The sequence below is a fragment of the Strigops habroptila genome, chromosome 1 (genome assembly GCF_004027225.2).
Source record: "Strigops habroptila isolate Jane chromosome 1, bStrHab1.2.pri, whole genome shotgun sequence".
Lineage (NCBI taxonomy): Eukaryota > Metazoa > Chordata > Aves > Psittaciformes > Psittacidae > Strigops > Strigops habroptila.
Genome location: NC_044277.2, coordinates 154469266 through 154491453, shown reverse-complemented (window position 1 = coordinate 154491453; position 22188 = coordinate 154469266). Strand labels below are relative to the sequence as shown.

The 22188-nt window shown below is 42.8% G+C and overlaps 1 protein-coding gene across 27 annotated transcripts in view; it reads left to right on the top strand.

Annotated features, from left to right (window-relative positions):
• Positions 1-13167, top strand: part of ARPP21 (cAMP regulated phosphoprotein 21) — a 404051-nt gene extending 390884 nt beyond the window's left edge. For all 27 annotated transcript variants that reach the window (XR_003989920.1, XR_003989925.1, XR_003989940.1 and 24 more), the window contains 2 exons: positions 11030-11181; positions 12331-13167. Coding sequence is in view for 1 of the 27 variants with exons in the window: in XM_030475686.1 (XP_030331546.1) it covers positions 11030-11181; positions 12331-12588 (410 nt within the window). In the remaining 26 variants the exon portion in view is untranslated. The remainder of the gene's footprint in view (positions 1-11029; positions 11182-12330) is intronic.
• Positions 13168-22188: the final 9021 nt, after the last annotated feature.

Sequence of the window (22188 nt, the reverse complement as noted above, 5' to 3'; positions counted from 1 at the left end):
TACACAGAAGCCGTGCCTTTCTTGCAGATGGTATTTCCAGTTGGTGGTGTGTTTGTGAAGACTCTTCTTGAGGCTGAGCCACAAAACAAAGCCCAGGTTGCAAGTGTGAAAGGCAGAGACTGTTAGTGGGAATTGATGGTGCCAGTAAATAAATAGTTACTTACCCTATTCTGCCCTCAGTAAAGTGCAACACAGCTCGGTGAACCATGCATCACCAGCATGCTCCAGCCTTCCTCCAGTACATAGGATGTGGGCAGCAGCCTGTACACAAGAAGCTGTGTGGAAGCAAACAGCATGGCAGAAGCAGTGAGAGCACGTGGACCATCATCTCTGGGGCTGTGCTGGTAAGCAGCAGCCTACTCAGGATGGGGCTCTAACCACTAGTGCTCTTTGAAGATCTCTGAATACACAGAGATTCTGGTGTATTTTCCAGAAATGCTTTGTGCTGGTTTTTTCTGGGCAATTTTTTTCTCCTGGGTGCTTTTTTCCCCATCTCCAGCTCTCTTGTCTATTCAGGAATGCATCATCTTTAGTGCAGGGACTTCAGCTATTCCTTGAAGTTTGCACAGTAGCTGGCATGATGGAGGTTCACACTGGGTTCCTGCTTGTAGATATTTCAGCAATATCAAGAGCTAGGTTACAGATCAATACATGGGGGACAACAGTTTGTTTGCTCAGACCTGCTGTTATTTATCTGTTGGCAATCCAGCAGGGCAGACTAGTGTGATGTAGAGATGAACCTGGAATTCAGTGAATCTGTGCGTTCACAGCTTGCATGGAAAATCTGATCCTGCTGGTTTTGTATTTGTTCTTTTGATTCTGCTGGGTTGGCTGTGCCATTGCATGCCTTTCGTATGGATTTGTTGACAAACACAATGGATATTGCAGATAATTGTTACAATATGACCAGGAATTGTTGTATATAACTGCAAACACAGACACAGATACATGTAGGGAGTATTACATGGGGTACTGCTCATCTAATGAGCTACAATGACTTGACCGTATGTGCTTCCAGCCCGCTCTGTGCACGAAGGCATCACCCACCTCCTGCTTTGCTTTGCATTCAGCACAGAGCAGTGGTGCTCAGTGAATTCATGTAGCCCAGTTGATGAGCAGTAACTTGGATATTTACTATTATCTTCCTATAGCTTGAGCCCTGTCACTCATATCTGCAGGTACTTTTGGCTGGAAATAAGAACTATAAGTCTCACTGATGAAGTGGGTGGTTAGTTAGAGCTCAGCAATTGCAATGAACTGGCTGCTGTGGAACTTCCTGAGCTCTACATCATATCTGATATTTGTTTCCACTGATTCAGACACAGGTGTGTGTATGTGTCTGCATGCCAAGAGTTCAATTAGTGCCTTTTTTTTTAAATCAGGGTTTGAATTTATATCAAGTGTAAATTTGTACCAGCTCCAGTGGTGATATTCCTGCCCTGAACTACAGGAAGTTACCATTTCGCATGAAAGATATTCCCATGTGAAAATGAATAAATTTTTAACAAAGGTTCATTTTGCAATTCTGCAAAATACAGTTTTCTGGGCAGAGGAATGAGAAAAGAGTAATTTGCTTTTGCAGCCTTTAGCCAAAGGTATTGTTTTGGGTTTGGTTGTTTTTTCCAAAAAGGATAGTAATAAAATAGTTAATCATATGCTTCATTTGTTCACAGTTCACTGTAAATCTTAGCTTTCAAGAAAATTCAGGTTTTCTGCGACAATGTATGGGTACTTTGTCTCTGAATTCAGCAGAATTAGTGAACTTACTGCTATGTAGTCATTCTAAATGAAAACTCGAATATTTTGCTGGCAAGGGCATCTCTCTAGATGCCACTTTTCAATCAGAGGCAAGACCTACAGCACATCACATGCCAAAGGAATCTTACTATCAACACTAACAAGTTTTTACATTGGTGGTTTAGTTGTATATTAGCTACTCAAAAATCCCATCAAGAGGAATTGCAGCAGACTACAGCAGTGTAACAGTCTATGTCCATGGTAAGGACTACAGGAATATTTGCATCTGTTTTGATCTTTAAGCAGTAAAGCTCTACTAAGAGTAACCCACAAATTCTCCAGGATGATCTGTTTGTCTGCCCATGGGTGATTCTCATTAACATCAGCAGAGTTGGTGGGCAGGGGCCGAGAGCAGAAGGGTTAGACTTGGGTCTTCCTCAGTGCTATTCGGGACCTCCATGATGCCACGAGAACTGCGTGACGGCTTGCAGTACATGTCTTCAGTGTTTAGCTCTATGGGGATGAAGCAGCTTCACCCCTCTCAGAACCATGTTTTCCAGGTCTTGTAGTACCATCCCTGCAGGCACCTCAGCTAGCTTTGGGCATCTACTGCTCCAGTGTGAACCCTTGCTCCTCTTGCTGGCCAAAGGGAAACACTTTCCAAACCCCATCTCCCCAAAACTGCCCAGCCTGTACACATCACTCCATGGGTTAACTTAGTTCAAAGGCTTAAATACTTCCCTTCTCTCTCTGTATCACCTGTGTCATTTGCTGGCTGAGTGACTATTTTTTTGCTCTCCAATAAAATGCAGAAGCCTCAGATTACCAAACAGCTGCACATGCTTTGGGTTAATGCATTTAAGTCAGGCTCCAGGGTCTGGGTAAGTGCCAAGATCCTGGATCAGCTGCTTTACCAGAATTACGCTGCTGTAATGGAGCCCTGCATTATTGTGTTGCAATTATTTTGGCTTGCAGCTGGCTGTTCCCTCTATATTTTTACTGAAGCGAGATAAAAGGATTTTGTCTTAAAAATAGAATTTTCTTTTCTGAATCTTAGAGAAGCTCTGAGTTCCATACCATGCCTGAAAGAGGTGCCCCTCTTCAGCTCAGATTTATCCTCAAGAAGAGCAAGTAATTTGTGTCATAATTTCTGAAGAACAGGAACAGTGCTAAACGGTCTCAAAACATAAAATAAAAGTGTATTGAAAAGGGAATGAAATAAGTGATTAAAGTGTCATATAATGATATGGTTTAATGTTCTCTGCAAGAACAGGTTTATTTTCAGCATCAAGCCACTTACTAGAAGCATGTTGTTCTTAAAGCTGTCCCTATAATTTGGACATCCTTCGTGTAGAGAAGTAAAAGAGTAGATCTAGATTTTAAACCAAAGAAAAACATTCCCCCAACCTTGAATCTCCTTTATTTGTATCCATTCAAGCTCTTTTTGCTGCCTATTTATATACATTTCTTGTCAAATAACAGCTCTCTCAAGTTCTCCAGTTGATAGCAAAAAGTAAACTGAATGCAATCGTTTATCTTTTGAACTGTTCAACTGCGCCCTTCTTCATGTTCTTGTTAATAATGCCAGGTCCCCCAGGAGCACTCTCACGCAGTTTTATCACATAAGCTTTTTGTTTGACCTTACCTGCTGTTCCCCTGGAACATGGGGATGGGGGGGAAGCCAAAATGCCAGCCTGCCTTAATTAAAATTGTAGTCTCAGAAGGTGTTACAGTATGTGATTTCATTAGGTATATAATGAAAGTATTTAATCATACTGCTTATTTGTCTGAGCCTTTTTACTTGGTAGTGAGGTCAGCGAGTTTTAAAACAACTCTTTTAGTTGTGGAAAAGTAACTCAGGGGTGGGTACACACCTTTATGCGATTCATAAGTTCGTTGTATCCTTGATTTTGTATGTTTGCCCTAAAGGTAGTTGTTTTCATCATTTCTCATTAACAGAATCTAAACCACCATAACAAGAGGCTCCCCCCCACCCAGATAAGGCCATTTGGTTTATGTGGTGACTATTCTTGAGGAGACATCTGTGCACAAAGCACACTCTCTTAGCTTTTGTAAAGATGTACCTTATTCTGGTTTATATAGGACAGGCAGAGTTAAAATAACAGCTTTGTGAGGCTTTGATCCTGCACGTTTTTTGAACTGGGAGGGTTTGCATAGCCCAGGGAGTTGTGTTATTCCCCTAGTTTTCTTCCCATTTTGTTAGCAGTAGAAAAGTGCCCCCAGTTGGCAATGTTGTCTCAAGTAGCACATGAAACCATCCATGCTTCAGATGCTCTGTGCTTTGGGTTTCTGCCAGGCCGTGGGGTTGCAAAATGAGTAAAACCAGGATTTCTTGTAGCTTTTTGAGGAAGAATAAATGAAGAAGACAAAGAGGGGCAAAGAGAAGACAGATTCTGCTCTAGCAGAACTAGCCAGATGGGGGATTTCAGAGCCATTGCCTAGCACAAAATTTATTGTGTATCAGAGCATTTTCATCAGCAGTTTTTACTAAATCCAACAAATAGGTCGCTCTGAAATAAATAACACAAAATTGCAGCAAATTTCCAAATTTGGTTTCTTCTTCTGGAGCTGAATGAAGATATTTTTGTGCTGTTGATTTTGTGGGATTTATAGCTTTGTAAACCAAGGAGAGAGGGGTGGGGAAGACAGACAAGCTGTCTTCTAACCAGTACTTTTCTTCTTGTGATCACAAATCTTATTGGCTCATCTCTCTGATGCATATACATCGTGCTGAGTTCCTAATGCAGCTGAATATGACTCTGTGGGTCTGCCAACAGATGTGGCTGTTGATCTCATACCAGGTTTGGGAAGCATGAATGTGCTCTTAGCAAAGCTACAGCAAATTTAGGGGACCAGGAAGCTACAATTTTGGCTACAATTATGTGTTGAAATTCTTGAGTTCAGAATCCTGCAGTTTTATAACCCCCAGCTCTGCAGAAGATTATTCGAGTCACTGTCACTGTAATCAGTTTAGGAATATATGACTGTGTTTTCAGGGAGCGTAACTGGAGTGCCATCAGCAAAATTGTTTTGATCTCACCCAACTTGAAAGATCAATGTCATTAGTTTTAAATACTGAAAACAAAAGTGGTGTTAATGCCCCATGCTTTCCGCTGGAGCTGTACTGCTGGGGTGGGACATTCTTCGGCCTGAAATGACAGAAGTCAGACTGTAAGTTACTTAGGTGAAAAGGCTTCCTTTGGTTTTGAGGGTCTGAGCCTGTGGAGTGCCATGGGGAAAGGAGGCTGCGTGCTGCCACCTCACACCTCCAACTTAGTTGTTGCTTTTTAAGACTCTTCTATTTCAGGCATAGGTTTTCTTGGGTTTTCTTTTGTGTGTGTGTGAAAAGTAAAATAATTGCATGTTTTGAGGGGAAGGGGATGGATTTTTAGCATTAAGCGATTGAGTATTTGTTACCCTAGCTCAGATGGTATCCAGTTCACACCCATAAATTATATGTGATGTCTTCAAATGGAACGCAAAGCCTGTCTTACCAGGTCAAGACGTTTTTATGTGTATTGCAGAGAGAGAGCAGACACAGTAGGAGTGGATTGATCAACCGCAGCAGATTGAGTTTGCAGCATGCCTTGGATTTTAGATCCAAGCTTAAACTACAGAATTGTTGACAAAGTGGTTTGGATTCCAGCCGCACAAGATGCAGTTTAAATCTTCAGAGTCACATAGAAAATAACACACCAGTAGGGACACATTAATTAGCGTGTCTTCTGTGGGAGCCTTCCAGACTGCAGACACTGTGGGGTGAGGCTAAAATCGAAATCGGCTTAAATTTATAGTTTAATTTTATGCTTTCCGTGAGACTTTTAGCCCATCATTTGTGGTGAAACTGGCTGGGTAATGATCCAAGTGCATAATGAACCCCCCATTTCCTCAGCAGCCACCCAAATCCAGTGCGGAACACTGGGTTGTGAGAATCCTGAGCCTGATGCACTGGAGCATTGCTTCTCTAGAGCGAGCAGTGTCAGGGGACATTTTGCAGCTGGCAGTTCTGGTGCTCATGTAGAAGATGAAACATCTGTTTGCAGGCCAGTACTTGAGTAGCTCATTTGAGGTAAGGCACATTGCAGGAGGGACTAATGGACCCCCTGCAATGCCCAAGCAAGGGCTTTGTTCTGGCTGCTGGAAACCCCTTTCCTCAAATTCCTGCTGGGAAGGTATTGTAGGATGCACCTCCCACAGCTTGGCCAACTATCCTAAATGCAAAGTTCCCCAGCGTGGCTTCCTTTCCTCATATTTTACAGATAACGTTTAGTGTCCATTTGAGAATCAAAAGGTTCTTTGTGGTGCTGAGAGGCATGGTTTAGTGGTGGACTTGGCAGTGCTGGGTTAATGGTTGGATTTGATGATCTTAAGGGTCTTTTCCAACCTAAACGATTCTATGATTCTATTTTATGATTCGAAGGTACTGTGTTTGATCTTGCTGAACTGCTTGCTTCGTTTTTTCTTTTCTAGTAAGGTCTGCCTGACCTAGTAAGATAAGTTTTGCGAGTACTTTAGGATGGATCAGATCAGAGCTGTCAGCAAATGAGTTGCCAAAAACTTTACCATACTTACTGGTATGTGCATGACTGAGTTATAGTTTTACAACAATATTGTTTGTTCTCTGGTTAGTAACTTATCATGGGGGTTTTAAGTTTCTATGATTATAGAGTAAAAGCTACATCCAGCCACTTTAATACTTTACCCATAGCTTGTTTCAAAAAGTAAAGAAAACTACAGCCTAACAAAAGGGAGTAGACAGCAATCATGTTCTTCAGCCTACTGAGCGCTGCTCCAGGGCAGAGTAAACTAAAATAGGACAGAATTTGCCCTTGGAATATTCATGGATATTCCACAGAGATGAACTGTCTGCTTGTGCAGTGAATTGGGTGTCATTGCCAGTATGTGACCAAAGGGAGGAGAGACTGGGAAGAGGATCCTGTCTCACATGCAAAAGATTGTTCCTTTTCCTTGGAAGATAAGAAAAGTGCTAAGAGCTAACTGGCTAACATTTTCATGAGTATTTCAAGCCTGGAACATATAATTTAATGCTCTGAATAATACTGGACACAGAGCTCTAATTATATCTTTATTCCCAGAACTTCTACTGAACTGATTACTATCTTCTAGCAAGCTGTCCATCCTCATTTTAGAGGTTTTGGGTGATAGCAAATGTGTTTCCTCTCTGGATAAATTCCCTCCTTGTTAATTATAGGGTCTGTTGAAACTTTGTATTTTATTTCTAATCTGAACAGTCCTAGTTTTAACTTCTGACCATTTAATTTTATTACAGCATTTTCTATTCTGTTCAAGAGCTATCTACCAGCAGACACCTTTTCATCTTTTGAATAAATTGAGCAGAGTGAGCTCATTAGGTCTCCCAGGAAGAGGTGTGCTTTTGGACCTCAGATAATTTTTTTAGCTCTCTTCTCAGCCCTTAGCAGGTTTAGGGAGTCTTCTGCAGATGTAAGCCCATGCAGCAAGCACAGCACTGGGTGCACAATCTACAATTCCACTGGTTTCAGCACATCACAGGGTGTTCCCTTGCATCTGCACCAAGAGGTGGTGCTCGCTCCCCTTGGCTTTCCCTTGGGAGCTCAGATTCAGTCTCTTTCTGGTGCTCCTGGTAGCAGTTACAGAAGAGGCTGAGCTGGTCTGTTCTAGGGCACCAGGAAGTCACTGCAGTGGTGGCAGAGTGGGCAGGAGCATGGCCAGTTCTATGTAGCATTGCACCCAGCACAGTTAGCCTTGCTGAGGTTTCCCTTTAGAATTTCTACTGGGCTTTGCTTGCCTAAGCCACTGCAAGGTACCTTCATTTGGGGTTTGCTGGTGGCAATGGCTTGGCTGCTCCCAGCGCCGCAGTGAGTGAAGTGGGAAGGAAGCAGGTGAGCTGTCGGATCACATCAAAACCACTGTGAATTTATGCATTTACATTGGGTGGGCTTAGATGCAAGGGCTCTGTTCAAGTGGTCAGAGTACAATAAGATCTGGAGTTCAGGGACTTGTGCCAGGCTGCTGTACTCATCAGCTCAGTGCTGATTATTCTTTACCTGGAGTGCTGATACACATACTGCAAAGCTCTCTTCCTAATATATGCTTCAAATCTAAAATGAGCAATGGAATAGTCCCTCCAAACAGGGATATGCCATTCGGGAAGGCTGTATGCTGAGTCCAGCAAAGCACCAAATATGCTTTAACGACAGGTCAGGGTGACGTTACGCAAGAGGTGTTAAGACCATTGCATTTTGGGTTTTGAGCTCCATAGCCTCATTAGGAAATTAAAACATATGTGGGTCTTTCTCTGTTGAAGTTAGCTGACTGTAGGCATGGTGATACAGGCTGTAAAGGTTCAGAGAATTACCTTGATGGAATGACGGTGTCTTCCATTTTGACTGCAATCCAAGGCTCATTTTCCCTCAGAGGCATTCATTGAAATTCTGTGCATGATTTATTCCTCTGGTTGTTTAACAATGTCTCTCATGTTTGCCCTGATTTAAAAAAATCCTCCTTTGTAGCAGAGATAACATAGAGCAGGATGGTATAATTGCAGTAAAGAGGCCCTGGAGCTTGCAGTAATAGGATGGTTCATCTGATGTGTACTGCCATTAGAAAATAACCCACGTATGTATGTTCTCAGGGGACAGTAAAGAGGCTTTTAAGGATTACATTTTGTGTAGTATGAAAGCTAATGAGCAAAAGAGCAAGTATGAAGCAAACTATTGCTGCAGGAAGCATGGTGCCACTTCCTCTTCTCACTTGTTTTCCTGACACCGGTGTCCAGCTCCAAAACATCCGTCTCTGCCCAGCAATGCATGCGCTGTGGTTAGTTCCCAAGACTGATCACATGTCAAAAGCATGGCTGAGCTGACTTGTGTGGACAAGATTAATAATTTTGGGGGAATAGTGATTTCTGATAGGCGGTGCAGTAAAAATTCTTCCCTGTGAGGGTGCTGAAGCGCTGGCACAGGGTGCCCAGAGAAGCTGTGGCTGCCCCATCCCTGGCATTGTTCAAGGCCAGGTTGGACACAGGGGCTTGGAGCAACCTGCTCTAGTGGAAGGTGTCCCTGCCCATGGCAGTGTCCAACCCCATGGCAGGGGGTTGGAACTGGAGGAGCTTTAAGGTCTCTTCCAACACAAACCATTCTATGCTACCATGATGATGTTTCTATCACTAACGTAGTGGTAATGCAATTGTATTTACTGGAAGTAACAGAAGGACTTCTCTCTAGTTGACCCTAGCAATGTCCTCCTGTCCCTGCAGAGCACCAGTCCACCACCCTGGGCCTATTCATCACAGTCCAACTCTGTGAGCCCAGATCCAATGTTTGATTGCATTTCCCAACTTAGCATCACTTGATCCCTGGCCCACCATCAGTCATTCATTCCAACATCTGGGACTTACTTTGACAACCGCATGTGACACAAGATGAATTATCTGTTGCTGCTTCTGCTGTCAGTTGACTCCTCTCTGCTTAAACTGTGTCTTGCAAATACCGGAATAGTAGTGCTAAATTTTTTATTTCTGTCCTTTCTCTCCCTCCCCCCAAAATTGGTGTACAGCAGCAGAAGAGGACTTGTAATTTTATTATTGCTGTATAAGCCTTCTGGAAACTCAGTTACAGCACTTCTGATGTTGGTAATTTTTGTGACTAAAAAATCTGCTGACACTGTGTTTGTGCATAGGAAAAGAGCAAATTTGAATGTATAATAATCTGGTGCATTTGGGAGATGTTTGATGCTATATCCCAGCCAAGTTAATCACTCATGGAATTCATTTTTTTTTTTGCTCAGTTGACTGGAGACATTAATCTCATATCCGAGGAAAAGCATCTTTAATGCCAAAAAATTGATCAGAGGTGCCTAGCATTTCTCTGGCATCAGGGAGATTTTGAAGGGAAGCTCTCAGTTGACAATAGGCTGGCAGAAACAGAGACGTTCTTTACTTTATTTTTCTTACATAATGAAGAAATACCCAGGTGGTGATTTCCAATTTGTGAAGTATATTGAACTGTGTACTGTAGTCATGAATATCAATTGAGCAGACGTGACACACATTTTTCATATGAAATAACACAGAGTTGCTCCTTCTGATAATTCTTCTTTGCCAGAAATATGCTTGTTCTGAGAACATCAGCACAGAGTTAACAGTGCACTGCATTGCTGCATGTTAAAAAATACAAGTGCTAAAGGGCACAGGATGTCTTAAATGAAATTATTCGTGGATTTATAATGCCTGTGGCTGGCTGCATTTTTCAAGGACGGGATCTTTTTCCCCCTTTCCCCTTTTCCCCTTTTCCCCCTTTCCCGACTTTTTCTGCAAAGTCCTTCATCTGTAAGTAGCAGCATTCCCCACCAGCCCACTTCCACCCAGCAAGGCTCATTCTCAGGCTAGAGAGTGTTGCTGCTGGGCAGCTCACTGCCCAAACTTCATTTCCCATCCGTGCTCCTGCCTTACTAGCACATCAGCCTGCCCTCCACATCATCCAGACTTTGCCCATTTCTCAGTTAGTCCGAGAGGAGCCACTCCAGCGAAAAACCTGCAGTGTTGTGGTGACTTTGAACACAAAGCCTGTTGTAGGTTGAAGCAGAAGCATCAACTTCTCATCCCTGTGCAGTTGTTTGTGTGTCAGCAGCATTCCCACCAAGCAACGGGGAGGACCAGACGCTCCTCAATTTATGATTTTCCCCTTTTGCCAAACACACAACTAGTAGAGTGGAATAGAACTCTTAATACTTTCTAATAGTGTAAAAAGCCCTTGCAGATAGGAGCCAATGAGTATACAGATGTTCTTCTTGATTAAATAGAGCCTTCTCTGTTTACATCATGCCAGGCAGCTGTGTTACCAGGAAGATAGGAGAGTAAGATAAAAAACATGACCTGAAAGAAGACTACCAGGTTAGACTGTGAAGGCCAAATACCTTCCTTGAAGCCAGTGGGAGTTTTGCCTCTGAGAAACTAGGCAGAAGCCAGTAGCACTTGGTGTCTGTCCAGGGCTTCACAGTCCTGTGCTGCAGTTGAGCATCCCTCGAGGTGGGTCTCTGCTGCAGGGTTGAAGAGCACAAGGAAGGGTCCTGTTAGCCTGCCAGGGCTGACAAGTCTCAGCACTTATTTATTCCCCTTCCATTTTCACTTCCAGTAACGCTTCACTAGAAACAGAGCAGCTTTTTGATGAATGCAGGGAGAAACAATGGGATCACTTGCTGTTCCTTGGAACAGTTTTAATTTTGCCCTTTGAAGCAACAGGACATTTGAAGATGTCTTGTCTTCTTCCAGGTTACCAGCCTGTCCTGCCGAACCAGCAGCAGGGGTTCCAGGGTCTCATGGGAATGCAGCAGCCGCCCCAAAGCCAGAACCTGATGAATAATCAACAGGGAAATCAGGTGCAAGGCATGATGGTGCAGTATCCAGCCATGTCGTCTTATCAGGTACTCGGGGGCTTAAAGGAAGACTGCTTTTCTTGGCGAGTGCTTAATTGAATCAAGCTTTCATATCACAGAATGGTCTTATTACTTCATTAGGACAGTGTGTGGCAGGAGGCCTCTGGATAAATAGGCTTCTAACTGAAATTGGTTTCTTTGCTTCCTGTTTATGTATTCCTGGTACTCCTGATTTTCATTCTGAGTTGGGAATACTTCAACTGAACTATTTATTGCAGCCTGCAGTGCGGGTAGAACATCACAAAGGATGAAAGAGTTCTACTTCTTCCTGTGAAGAAAGTGAATTTAAAAGAAAGTAAAGACAAAGCATTGTTGTTGTTTTGGTTTGCGGGTTTTTGGTTGTGGGTTTTTTTGCCACTGCAGTATTGTTTCCTGTAATGAAGCTGAAGGCTTTGCTGATCCAATAAAAATTACTCATCTGTGGAGACTCCTGCCAAGGATCTGACCATGCCTCCTATAAGAAGCTGTAGCCAGATAGATTTCTGTTGTTTGAGGAGAGGCAAGGCAGTGGCTTGATTTTTACCAGGTCTGTAATTTACCCAGACTTTATACCTCGTTTCTGTGAGATATGCCAAGAACCTGTGAGAGGTGGCCGGTGCTTATGTTTCCTGCTGCTCCCTCTGGGAATTTAAGAACCTAAATGACATCAAATTCATTTTAACAGATTGCAGTGGGTGAGCAGCCATTCACCCTTTCTGCTCTGAAAACACTACAGCAGCCCAGATGGAGATGGGGGAATTACTTGTGGGTAAAATCTTCCCCTTACATCTTCAGAATTGCTATATTGAAAGTGTCCTTTGAAGGTTAATTACCAAGTTAAAGGTTTAGACCTTTTAGATGGACTAGAAACAACAGGGTTGAGTCTTCTGCTTGCACTGGTCCCAGAAATTCATATTTAACCACATCATGACAGAGCCACTTTCTGGACCAGGTAACAGAGGGATTTCTCCTGAACCCTTCTCTAACAAAATCCTCAGGGGTGAGAGCAGTTCTGAGCAGCAGAAAATGACGCATTTTGGCAGAACATCTTGTATACTCAAGTTCAGCTAGAAGGAAGGTAGGGAATACATGGGACCTACTTTAATTTGTTTAGTAATTACTATTTTGTTTCCTACGTCTTTCCTTATTCCTGCCTAGGTGCCAATGACCCAGGGTTCTCAAGGATTGCCACAACAATCATACCAACAACCAATCATGCTACCTAATCAATCAGGTCAAGGAACACTTACAGCCACTGGAATGCCTGTCTACTGTAATGTCATACCTCCTGCCCCACAGAACAACCTACGGCTGATCGCCCCACACTGCCCCTCCAATAACGTTCCAGTTATTTCTGCCAGCTGCAGGACAAACTGTGCGAGCATTAACAGTGCAGGGTGGCAGGTCAAATACTGACACTGGCTCAGTGTGGATATACGAGGATAGTGGTGCATTATCTGACAAATAACTCATGGCCTTCAAACGAAGAGGAACACAACAGGATAATCAGTTGAGGACAGAAATACTGACTATGCTCAAGTGATTTGCTGCTGGAAAAGTCTGTAAAAAAAAATAAAAATAAAATAAATTTTGAAAAAAAAAATAAAGATGTTTGCTGGTTAATGGTGCATATTTTTGTCATGTCTGCTAGGTATGCCTTTATAGCTTAGCTAGTGACATGAATTCATTGAGGTAAGATTTTTTCCTACCACTGAACACCACTGTGTAGATTGTAATATCCCCGATTCGGATTAGTTTTGTACTTTGTGTTGAGTTTGTGAAGCTAAAAGTATTTAAAAATATAACAAAATCACATTGTACCAAAGCTGTAACGGAAATGGTAAAATAAAAGAAATTAAAAAAAAAAAAAAAGAATTACTGAATGGAAGGAATAATTTATATACACTATAGAGGTTTTTTTATGGATATATACTGTATTGTAGTGCTTAATCACAATAAAGCTATTTGACCTCATGGAGAAAGGTCATGTTTCTACCACCTGCTTGGTCTCCTCTCTGTTTCTGAGTGAGTGAACTTCCCTTTGGTTCTGCATTGTCTTGTTGATGTTTATTGGGCTTATAGGAGTTTAATGAGCAGGTGATGTACCTGTGTCTCAGCATGCAGTAACATAAGAGCTAAGACCACTGCAGTGTAGACACTAAAAAAGTGTTCAGTGCAGGGTGTACCAGATCATCTTCAACTAAGTTTGTGCTTTTCCAATCCCTAGGACCTGTAATGTCACAAACACAGTTCACGGCTGCTACAAGCCTCTACTAAGTCATACCTCTTCAAGAGGCCGTACAACAGTTGTATCTAAGAAGACAAAGGAAGACAAAGATTTCTCATGATATCCCATCCACTGGCTGGAAGATCAGTTGCTACTAATGTAGCAACCACAGAACCCAGCAGTTCTTCTGCCACATACTCGACCCAGTTATTGCTACTCCAGGTATAAAGCCATTTTGCAGCAAAAAGATGGCAACCCAAGTATCTGGTCCATCAGGTTCAAGTGGTGGGGATGAACAATATCCGTGTTTGTCTCTTAAAACAAGCAGCACAGTGGTTGGCCAGGGATTTTTAGAACTTTGTTTTTATCTCCTGTAGCATTTCTCATTATGTCCATGTACACTCAAAGTCCCAGCTTGTTCTGATAAATTATTCTTCATTCATAAATGCTGCATGGAATTCCCCATTCTGCTTCAGTGGTGGCAACATTTGAGTCACAAATGTGTTTACCAGGCAAAAGCCTGTGTTGTTTTCCACTTGAGCTGCATTTTTGATCAGTTTTAAACATCTTTAAAATATGAGTTGAGCACTCCAGAATCACGCATATGCTTCATGAAAAAGCCTGAGATCCTTCTATGTGTAAAATCTGTATGTGTAATAGTACAATTTTAGGTGCACCAAAGATGAGAGCAGCCTGCAAGGCTGTTGATCATTGTTAATCTGAATATGAAACAGGATTTATTTTACTTTTAAGATGGGTGGCTTTTCCTTTACACACTTGAGCTGTTGAAGTGGAAGAGCTACAACTCATATTTAAACAAAATATATTTCTTTTCAATGCAGTGAACAGATATCGTCCAGAGTTCAGGTTTGGGGTTTTTTTATGTATGTGTCTTAAAGTGTGGAATCCAGTCCTATGGGATTATAGGAAAGCCAAACACTGAATTTTATTTTGTGTAATCACAATTCATTTGCTAAGAGACAGTCAAGAACATGAGCAGGTAAGTAAACACAATTCACTTTTCAATTAGATGTGAAATACCTTGGGAGAGCCTACTGATTTTCCTTTAATAAATGGAGATACTGCATTTGAATTTTGCCTATGACCCTGACCTCTAGTTTCAGATGGCCTGCATTGCATGGCTTATTTCCTTTTAGTGTTTTATATACTCTGTAGGTTTCTGTCCTATAATGACACATCATTGGATTTGCTGCTGCCGAATGACTGACAGCTGATTCAATGGGTGTCCTTCTCCATCCAGATTCCAGAGTCCAGCAGGAAGGGCCTGCAGGTGACTTTGTGCAGGACAGGTTGTGTGTAGCCAGGCTGAAGGAGAATTGAGGGAGGGCAACCTCTGTGAATGCAGTGTCTGGAAAGAAGAGACCCATTGCTAATTAGTATATTTATGTCCCATTTCTTCTCTTCTCTGAAGCACTACTATAACTTATTGATCTTCCTTCTCGCCAGAGAACTATGAATGAATTGCCTGGTGAAAAAAATCTGCTCTCAGCATCATCAGTCGATGGCAAGCTGGGCTGTAGATGGTCTCAGTAGTGATGGGGAAGGGAGTCAAAAAGCAGAGCCTAAGGAATCTTGCTCCCGTAAAGAGAGCAGCTCCCTCTTTATGTCCTTATGCCACTCCTGGTCATGTTCCCTTGGCAAACAGCATATCCCATGACTGACCATGATCTTGACTATGATGATGGCCATGAGCTCCCATGACTTACCTGTCTCTGCAGTTCAATGACCAGCTTGTGTAAAACCCATAGGTGGCTGTGGGAACAGGGATACCGCTGGCTGGCCTCTCAGCCTTGTGGCAGCAGCTCCTGCCTGCCCGTTAACACACTTTCTTGCTGAAATGAAACGTTTTTATGTGAAATTGAGCAGTTTCAGGAGAAGGTCACAGCCATCCACCCCAAAATGAAATGGCCTACATCCTCCGATTGTCTCACTCTCCAAAGAGTTTGAATCTCTTTAGGCATATGAAGAAACTGAATTTGATCTCCCTCAGCTGAGAATGCCCTAATTATTCAGGTATCACATACATGGGGGAGAATATACGTGGTGGTGCACAGATTTACTTTATGCTGAAGAATGTATACTTGAAGACAATGAAGTAATTCTGTTTCTATATCAAGTGAAGCACAAAAATCATTCCCTGATTCTTTTAATCATAGAATATTTTCACATCTTTCTCCTAAACCTTTTGTTCATTAATAAAAGTTTTCTGAGCTGGATTGCTTGGTGGCCTTCTGCTATTAAACCAGAGGTGTTTCAGCATTGTGAAAAGGTGAGGAGGAGACAAAAATAAGTGACCTGCAAATACATGTAACAAAAACTGGTAGGTGAAGCTCAGCACATTGTTCTCAGTCCTTTGAAATCCTTCATAGCACTCTCTGTAAGAGCAGAGCTGTCACACTCAAATGGCCAAACTTAGTTCAAGCAACTTGGCGATAGGTCACCTTGAATTCAGAGTCCATCTCATAGCAGTGACACACAGGACATGCTCCTCTCCTGGGGGGTTGCTCTGTCACAGTGGGCTTGTTTTTCCTCTACTGTTCCCTTGGAATTGGGCAGGCTCAGCCCTGTTGTGGTGCTAGGGACTGTTTTCATTTTCCTTTTGCCTGCTGCATACTTGCTTTGGTAGTTGTATATTGCTTTCTCTTTTTCCATATGCTGAAGCTGAGGGAAAGCTCTCCCAAGGCCCTGTACAGACTTAATTTGCCACTGTTTTTTTTAAATTATATTGCACTTTTAGAAATGAAAGAGGCATATCCTGAGTTAAGCTGACTGCATCAGTTGACACTGATCAGCCTTTTAGATGGGTCTAATTCATTTGGCCTGTAATTTGCAGAGGCTGTATGTCCTAATAGAAGCCAGATGCCGTTTGCTATTGTTTTGCGCTTTGTGCTGCCCGAGAAGTTGATGATTTCCTTCTAAAACTGCATTCCCTTATGTTTCTGTTTAGCTCCGTGTGAACAGCTTCCTTTACCGAAGGAAGACTGCATGAATTATCCCAGCAGCAAGGAGTGGAAATGCATGATGAGGTTGCAGCATGCCTAGAGCCTCTTGCTCTCTGCCCCGTTAGCTGCTGTGCAGTGCGGCCCTGGCATAGCCATTGAGTGCTCCAGTGCCACTGTTCACTGGCATTACCTAAAGTGGTGCAAAACTCACACTGGTCAGTGTCCTTTCAGTTCACAGGGCTGTGGAGCTGTGGCACATGTTGACCCTTAGGGCTATATAGTGATATCCTTATTCATCCTTGGGTTTTTAAGGAACAATTTTGGAGGCTGCAGATTTAGGAAGATAAGTCAAAACCCCTTTGCTTTGAATGCTGCAGATGCAGTTTTACAAAAGGCAGTGATAGAAAGGAAATGTAAGTAGAAGATAATGTTATGGCAAAGAGAGATGCCGCCCCCAGTACAGAAATTATTTCCATTGAACTCTACTGGATACCTCCCTAGAGAAACACTTTAAAAGGGCCTCTCGGAGGGCTGTGTATCTTGAGATAAAAAGCAGACTTCACAGTTCCCAAGGCTACCTGGGTTTTTTAACCCTGAGGGTGAATCATATGGCTGTGAATCAAGGCACTTGCCATACCCGGGTTTTGCTTGCAAATTTATGCCAAATCATCCCTGACATCATAAAAACCTGCTTTTATCTACGTGGAAAACAGATGAGTATGAAATGCTTTGGTAATTTCTGTTGTAGGTAGTGGCTGCTGAACGTGGTAGGTAAATCAAGTGAATTGATAGTAGACAAGGCTGGAAATTTCCCACTTAGCTCCTGTTAACTTTGATCTCACCAGGATCAAATCTTATTGCCAGGTGGAACTTGTGGAGGAAAAGGGCTTCTGCGCATGCGTGTGTGCGTGAGAACTTTCGTGGTGGAATGAAAAGAATTGTTTGGTTTTTTCCTGAAGCATTTCATTTAAAAACAAAGATTTTACAGAATTTCTTGTGAACTGTGCTCCTGTTTTCCAAACTCAGTGTTGCTGATTCATTGAAGGCATGATTAGTCATGGGACATGCTGTCAGGAGGTGGGTGGTCATGGTACAGTCCTTTGATGTGCTAAATTTCACGCAGTTATTTGCACAATAAATGATCTTATCTAAGAACCAAGGAGGGGAAAAATACCTGACATTGAGATCGAACTTTAAATGGTAAATCTGGACAAATTCTGCCTTTGAGACAAAAAACCTCCTCAAATACATTAGAGAATATTTCCACAGGGTAAAGAAAATAAATTACTGTCAATGCCTCACACTGTGCCACGCATTGTAAAGGTAAGGAGATCACACCTTAAAGGAAAGTGCTGGATATTTGTAAGATTCCTATAAACAGCAGTTTAGAGCAATGCACACGGAAGTTCTCAGTTAATCTCATTAACAGGAAGTAAAACAGAGGCCAGTGAGCATCCAGAACCTCCCTGACCCAAATTTTCAGGGAGAGCCAAGTCCTGATCACCCTTAAGCTTGAGGTGAGGTTTCTCTCATGTGGAGCAAGCCAGAATGAATTTGCATGAAGCTCACATGTGGCACTTGAACCAAGCTCCTGTTTGCATTAATGGCTTCTCCTTCATTTTGTTTCATCTGTACAGATGAAACACACAGCGTGCTGTAATTCAGAGCTGTTTGGGGCATCCACACCCCTGCTTCCTACTGGGTGCATAAGCCTGTTGGGCACCATATTCCCATGATTATGGGCTATGCACAGCTTGATACTTCTTTTATTGGCATGGACATCAGAAAACCACATGTCATGGGGCTTGCTGCTATCTTCCACCAAGCTGAAATTATCAGAGAGTGTTTCAGAAACTACAAAGGGGTCCAAATTATACATAGGACACTCAGGTAAATCTGGATGCTCGGATAAATCTGGATCCTTCCTGCTGTCCTTGTGATGGAGAGGGAGGGGGGAAAAGGTTTGTTTTAAGTATTTCTTGAACAGATTTTTATCTTCCCAGTCCATTGGGACTTGAAGATTTTATGTAGTTGGCATGTGGTGGAAGGAGTTACTGCTGATGTGTGAATAAAGCTGTTGCAGACATCAGAGCTGTCACGCAGCAGTGGAATGAGCTCTGGACAGGAAGCATTCAGAAAGCATAGGAAAAAATTTGATCTGAGAGTTGTTCTATTATTTATTCATGTGCTTCTCTGCTCCCCTGGACTGCGGTTGTGCTTTGTAGAGAGCTGCCTTACTCTATAGCAGATACCTTGTGGTACAGGACTAGAAGCACTGCACATCTTTGCACCAGAAATAACTGGGGTTTGGATCAATGTTTGGGGGACTTTTGAGTGGGAAAGCTAATTATCTGAAAAGACTTGTGTATCTGATTAGCCAAAATGTCTGTTAGTGACAGTACATAACAAACATTGAGTACAAGTGTGTAAAAGGGAAGCCGCAGTTTTTCCAAACCACTCACCCAGCAGAGGACCCTTCTCGTGTAACTGCAATTTAACTGTAATCTCATTGATAACACCATTTATCCCATCAATAAAGCTTGTTTTTTTAAAACAAGGGGTGAGGTTTAACTACAAAGGTACCAGTGGTTCTTCTAAAACATTTTTTGTGCAAAGAAATACACCTGGTTTTGTGAGAATTGAAAAATCTCTTCTGCATTCAAAAGCAGCAGAAATACCTGAAAGCAAGCAGAAGTGCCAAGGTCTTTTTGCTCAGCTCTGCTGTGATGAGCTCTGCAGATGCTGCAAGTAGCTAAAAGAGGAATTTTATTGCTTTTTTTTTTTCCCCTTCCTCATTGTACTGCTTGTTCCAGGTAAACAAGCCTGTACTGCTGGGAGCTGCAGTTAAAGGGGCTTTGAAATATCATCCACAGAAAACAAATGACTTGAATATAATAGGAGAGGTGTGATGGCAGCTAGTTTTGGGAGCATGGGAGAAGGTTCAGGGCAGATGAAATGCTGCTGTTTGCTCTGGGCATGTGTGTTGAGCCCCCGGGGGTCAGCATGGCAAAGTCTCTGAAGCTGCTGCCTAAAGTGTGGAGCCTGCCATCGTGTTTGCTTGGGAAGGCACATGTGTGACCTGGTGCCAATGTGGCTTGCAAGTGAAGTCGTATCCTGACTGCTTGGTCTCTGTGCCTCTTGTTCCTATTATGGGCACTCTTGGGGTGCTCTTTGTACAGTGGAAGCATGAAAAAGCCAGCTGTGGCCATATACAAGGTATGCCCTCCAGGGAAGGCATTTCTAATATCAGCAATATGTATCAGATCAGTAGGAAAAGGATTCCTAATGCTCTGGCACCCTTGAGATCCAGAAGGGAGGCAAAAGAGATGCTAATAACCACACTATGGAACTGGTTCTGTGGGAAAGGACTGATCTTTTGAGCTCACACAGAAACACAGGCAGATGAGTCACCATTAAAGATTCTCTACCTGTGCTGCCAACAAAGAGTATTTCCCTTTGCTGCTGCTGATTTTGATAGAAGAACAGCTATTATTCTCAGGTTTTCACAATAAAGACATATCCTTTACAGAAATCTGTGAGGATGCAATATTCTAGGGTGGAATGAATCGCACTGAGCAAGTCCCCATTCCTCTCTCTGTTGACAATAGGGGAGCCAAGATAATTAGTGCAGCTTGACATCTAACTTCTAGGCAGTGAGAAGTGGGACAAATGATACCTAGGGCGTAGAAATCATTCCAGGTAGACCAATGACAACCACTGGATTGCCAACACCCTGCACCGACTGTCATTAAAACACGCACCTCCACCCCCTGATACTTTACCAAAGTGGAGCACAGCCTCTTAAAAATGAATCAGTGAGTGTGTCTCATGGGTAGTAGCTGGAGGAAAGGCCTGGAGGACTGGGATGCACTCTCACAGAATGGCTTATTTCTTCAAAAGATTAGTAAGATCCTGAGCTGTGGGAAGACCAGGGGGAAGTGCTGGGATGTGATCTTTGCTGCTGGCAACTAACGGAGTGAGGATTTTCAATTCAGTGCACTGTGCCTGTGAATCCCAGAAAACCAAGGGTCACAACCATTCTGTTTTTCAATGTTTTTCAACCTATTACCCCCTGTATTTCTTTTCAACAGCCATTTATCTGTGTCTGGCTTCTCAGCTGGTCCGTTTCAGAGTGAAATGGTGGCTGGCAGCTTGTAAGAGAATCTGGGTCCCACACCAGCCTATGCAGGAGTTAAGACCCTGACAGCAGAGCCCCACGTTGTTGGTGGCTTTCAGATAGCAACAAACATAATCTGTGGGCCCAACTGCCTCAACAGATGCACATTCCTGTCAGTCAGCTTTGGTTCACATCCACACTTAGCTTGCAAATAGCACCTAATGCTGATGGCCCTAGACATGCAGCTATGTGACCTTCTGGTGACTTGTGTGGACTGAGCCATCCTGGCATCTGCGAAGCTTGGAGTCACGATAAAGCAGGCGTCCTGCTCAGTAATCTGCTGTGACACTTGATCCTGCATTTGTCTCTTGCTTGCTTACAGCAGCCGAAACAGGCATTAAGAGCCCTCTGTGCCTGTGGCACTGGAATCTGGAGCCATGCTTCAACAGGCAGCATTGCCTCCTCCCAGCCAATGCTGGTGACTGCTGGGCAAAGCGCAGTGCTTAAGTAAGCTGAGGTGACCAGTGTAAATATTGCACACACTCAGCTTTTAGGAGCAGCAGAGCCCTCTAGGGATGGGCAGAACAACTTTGCCAGCATTACTTTTCCGATCTCCATCACAGCAGACGTGTGTTCTCCCCAAAGCAATGGCAAAAAGGAGCGGTGTCCTCATGCGTCCAGTTCAGCTGGGGATGGTGGCAAGGCAGCGCTGAGAGGCTTCTGCATGGGCAGTTCTGCTGGGCTTTGGTCATAGAATCATAGAATGGTTTGGGCTGGAAGGGACCTTAAAGATCAAGTTCCAGCCCAGGGACACTTCAACTAGATCAGGTTGCTCAGAACCACATCCAGCCTTGAATTTCTTCAGCAATGGCAGTGCACATAAGACAGTGGCAAACACCAACATCAACAAGGACAAGTATAAATAATTAGTTAATTTAGTGTTGAACTGGAATGATTTAATTTATTAACTCGTTTCCATTTCCTCCTTCTGACGTGTGCTTTCTCAGCTGCGCATTTTTCTTAAAATGCCATTGACCATTGGACATCAATTAGAAGAGAAATGAAGAGTTGTTTTTCAAACACTATCACCATCTCTGAATTTCTCTCTGAGTTTCTCTCTGAATTCTGTAGATTTTAAACTCACAATTTCCTAGGTTTTTTTCTTTAAAACAATATTCACAGCTACAAAATGGTCTTGGAAATAGAAAGTGTTATTAAAAGTATAAAACAACCAACACACTGAAAAACATATTTCCCTCCTAACATAAGTTACCTTACATGCTGTTGGCACTCAGGCTAGCTAATATGCTTTTAGCTAAAATACATGAGATACCAAATGCGACTTCAGTTGGCATGTCTCATTGAAAGAGCAATCTGGTTGGATGGGTGCAGTTGAGCTGTCCTTTGCAAAACACAGATAGGCAAGAAAACTAGGGACTGGATTTACAAAGTCCTTACAATTTCCTGTTTTACACAAGGTGATACCAGTGTGAGCTGCAGCTGTGAACTTGCATTACGGCACCACTGGTTAGCACATCTGTGGCCATCTTTGTGCACAGATTCAACTCCCAGTGTGTGCTGGAAACAGCAGTAGTGGCATGGACATGCAGGAGAATGAGGATAGTTTTGGATGTTGATGATGTGGAGCTTCATAACTGAAATCTGCTTTTTGCCTGCTAATTTCTGTTCTCTTTTACTAAAAGTCTTAA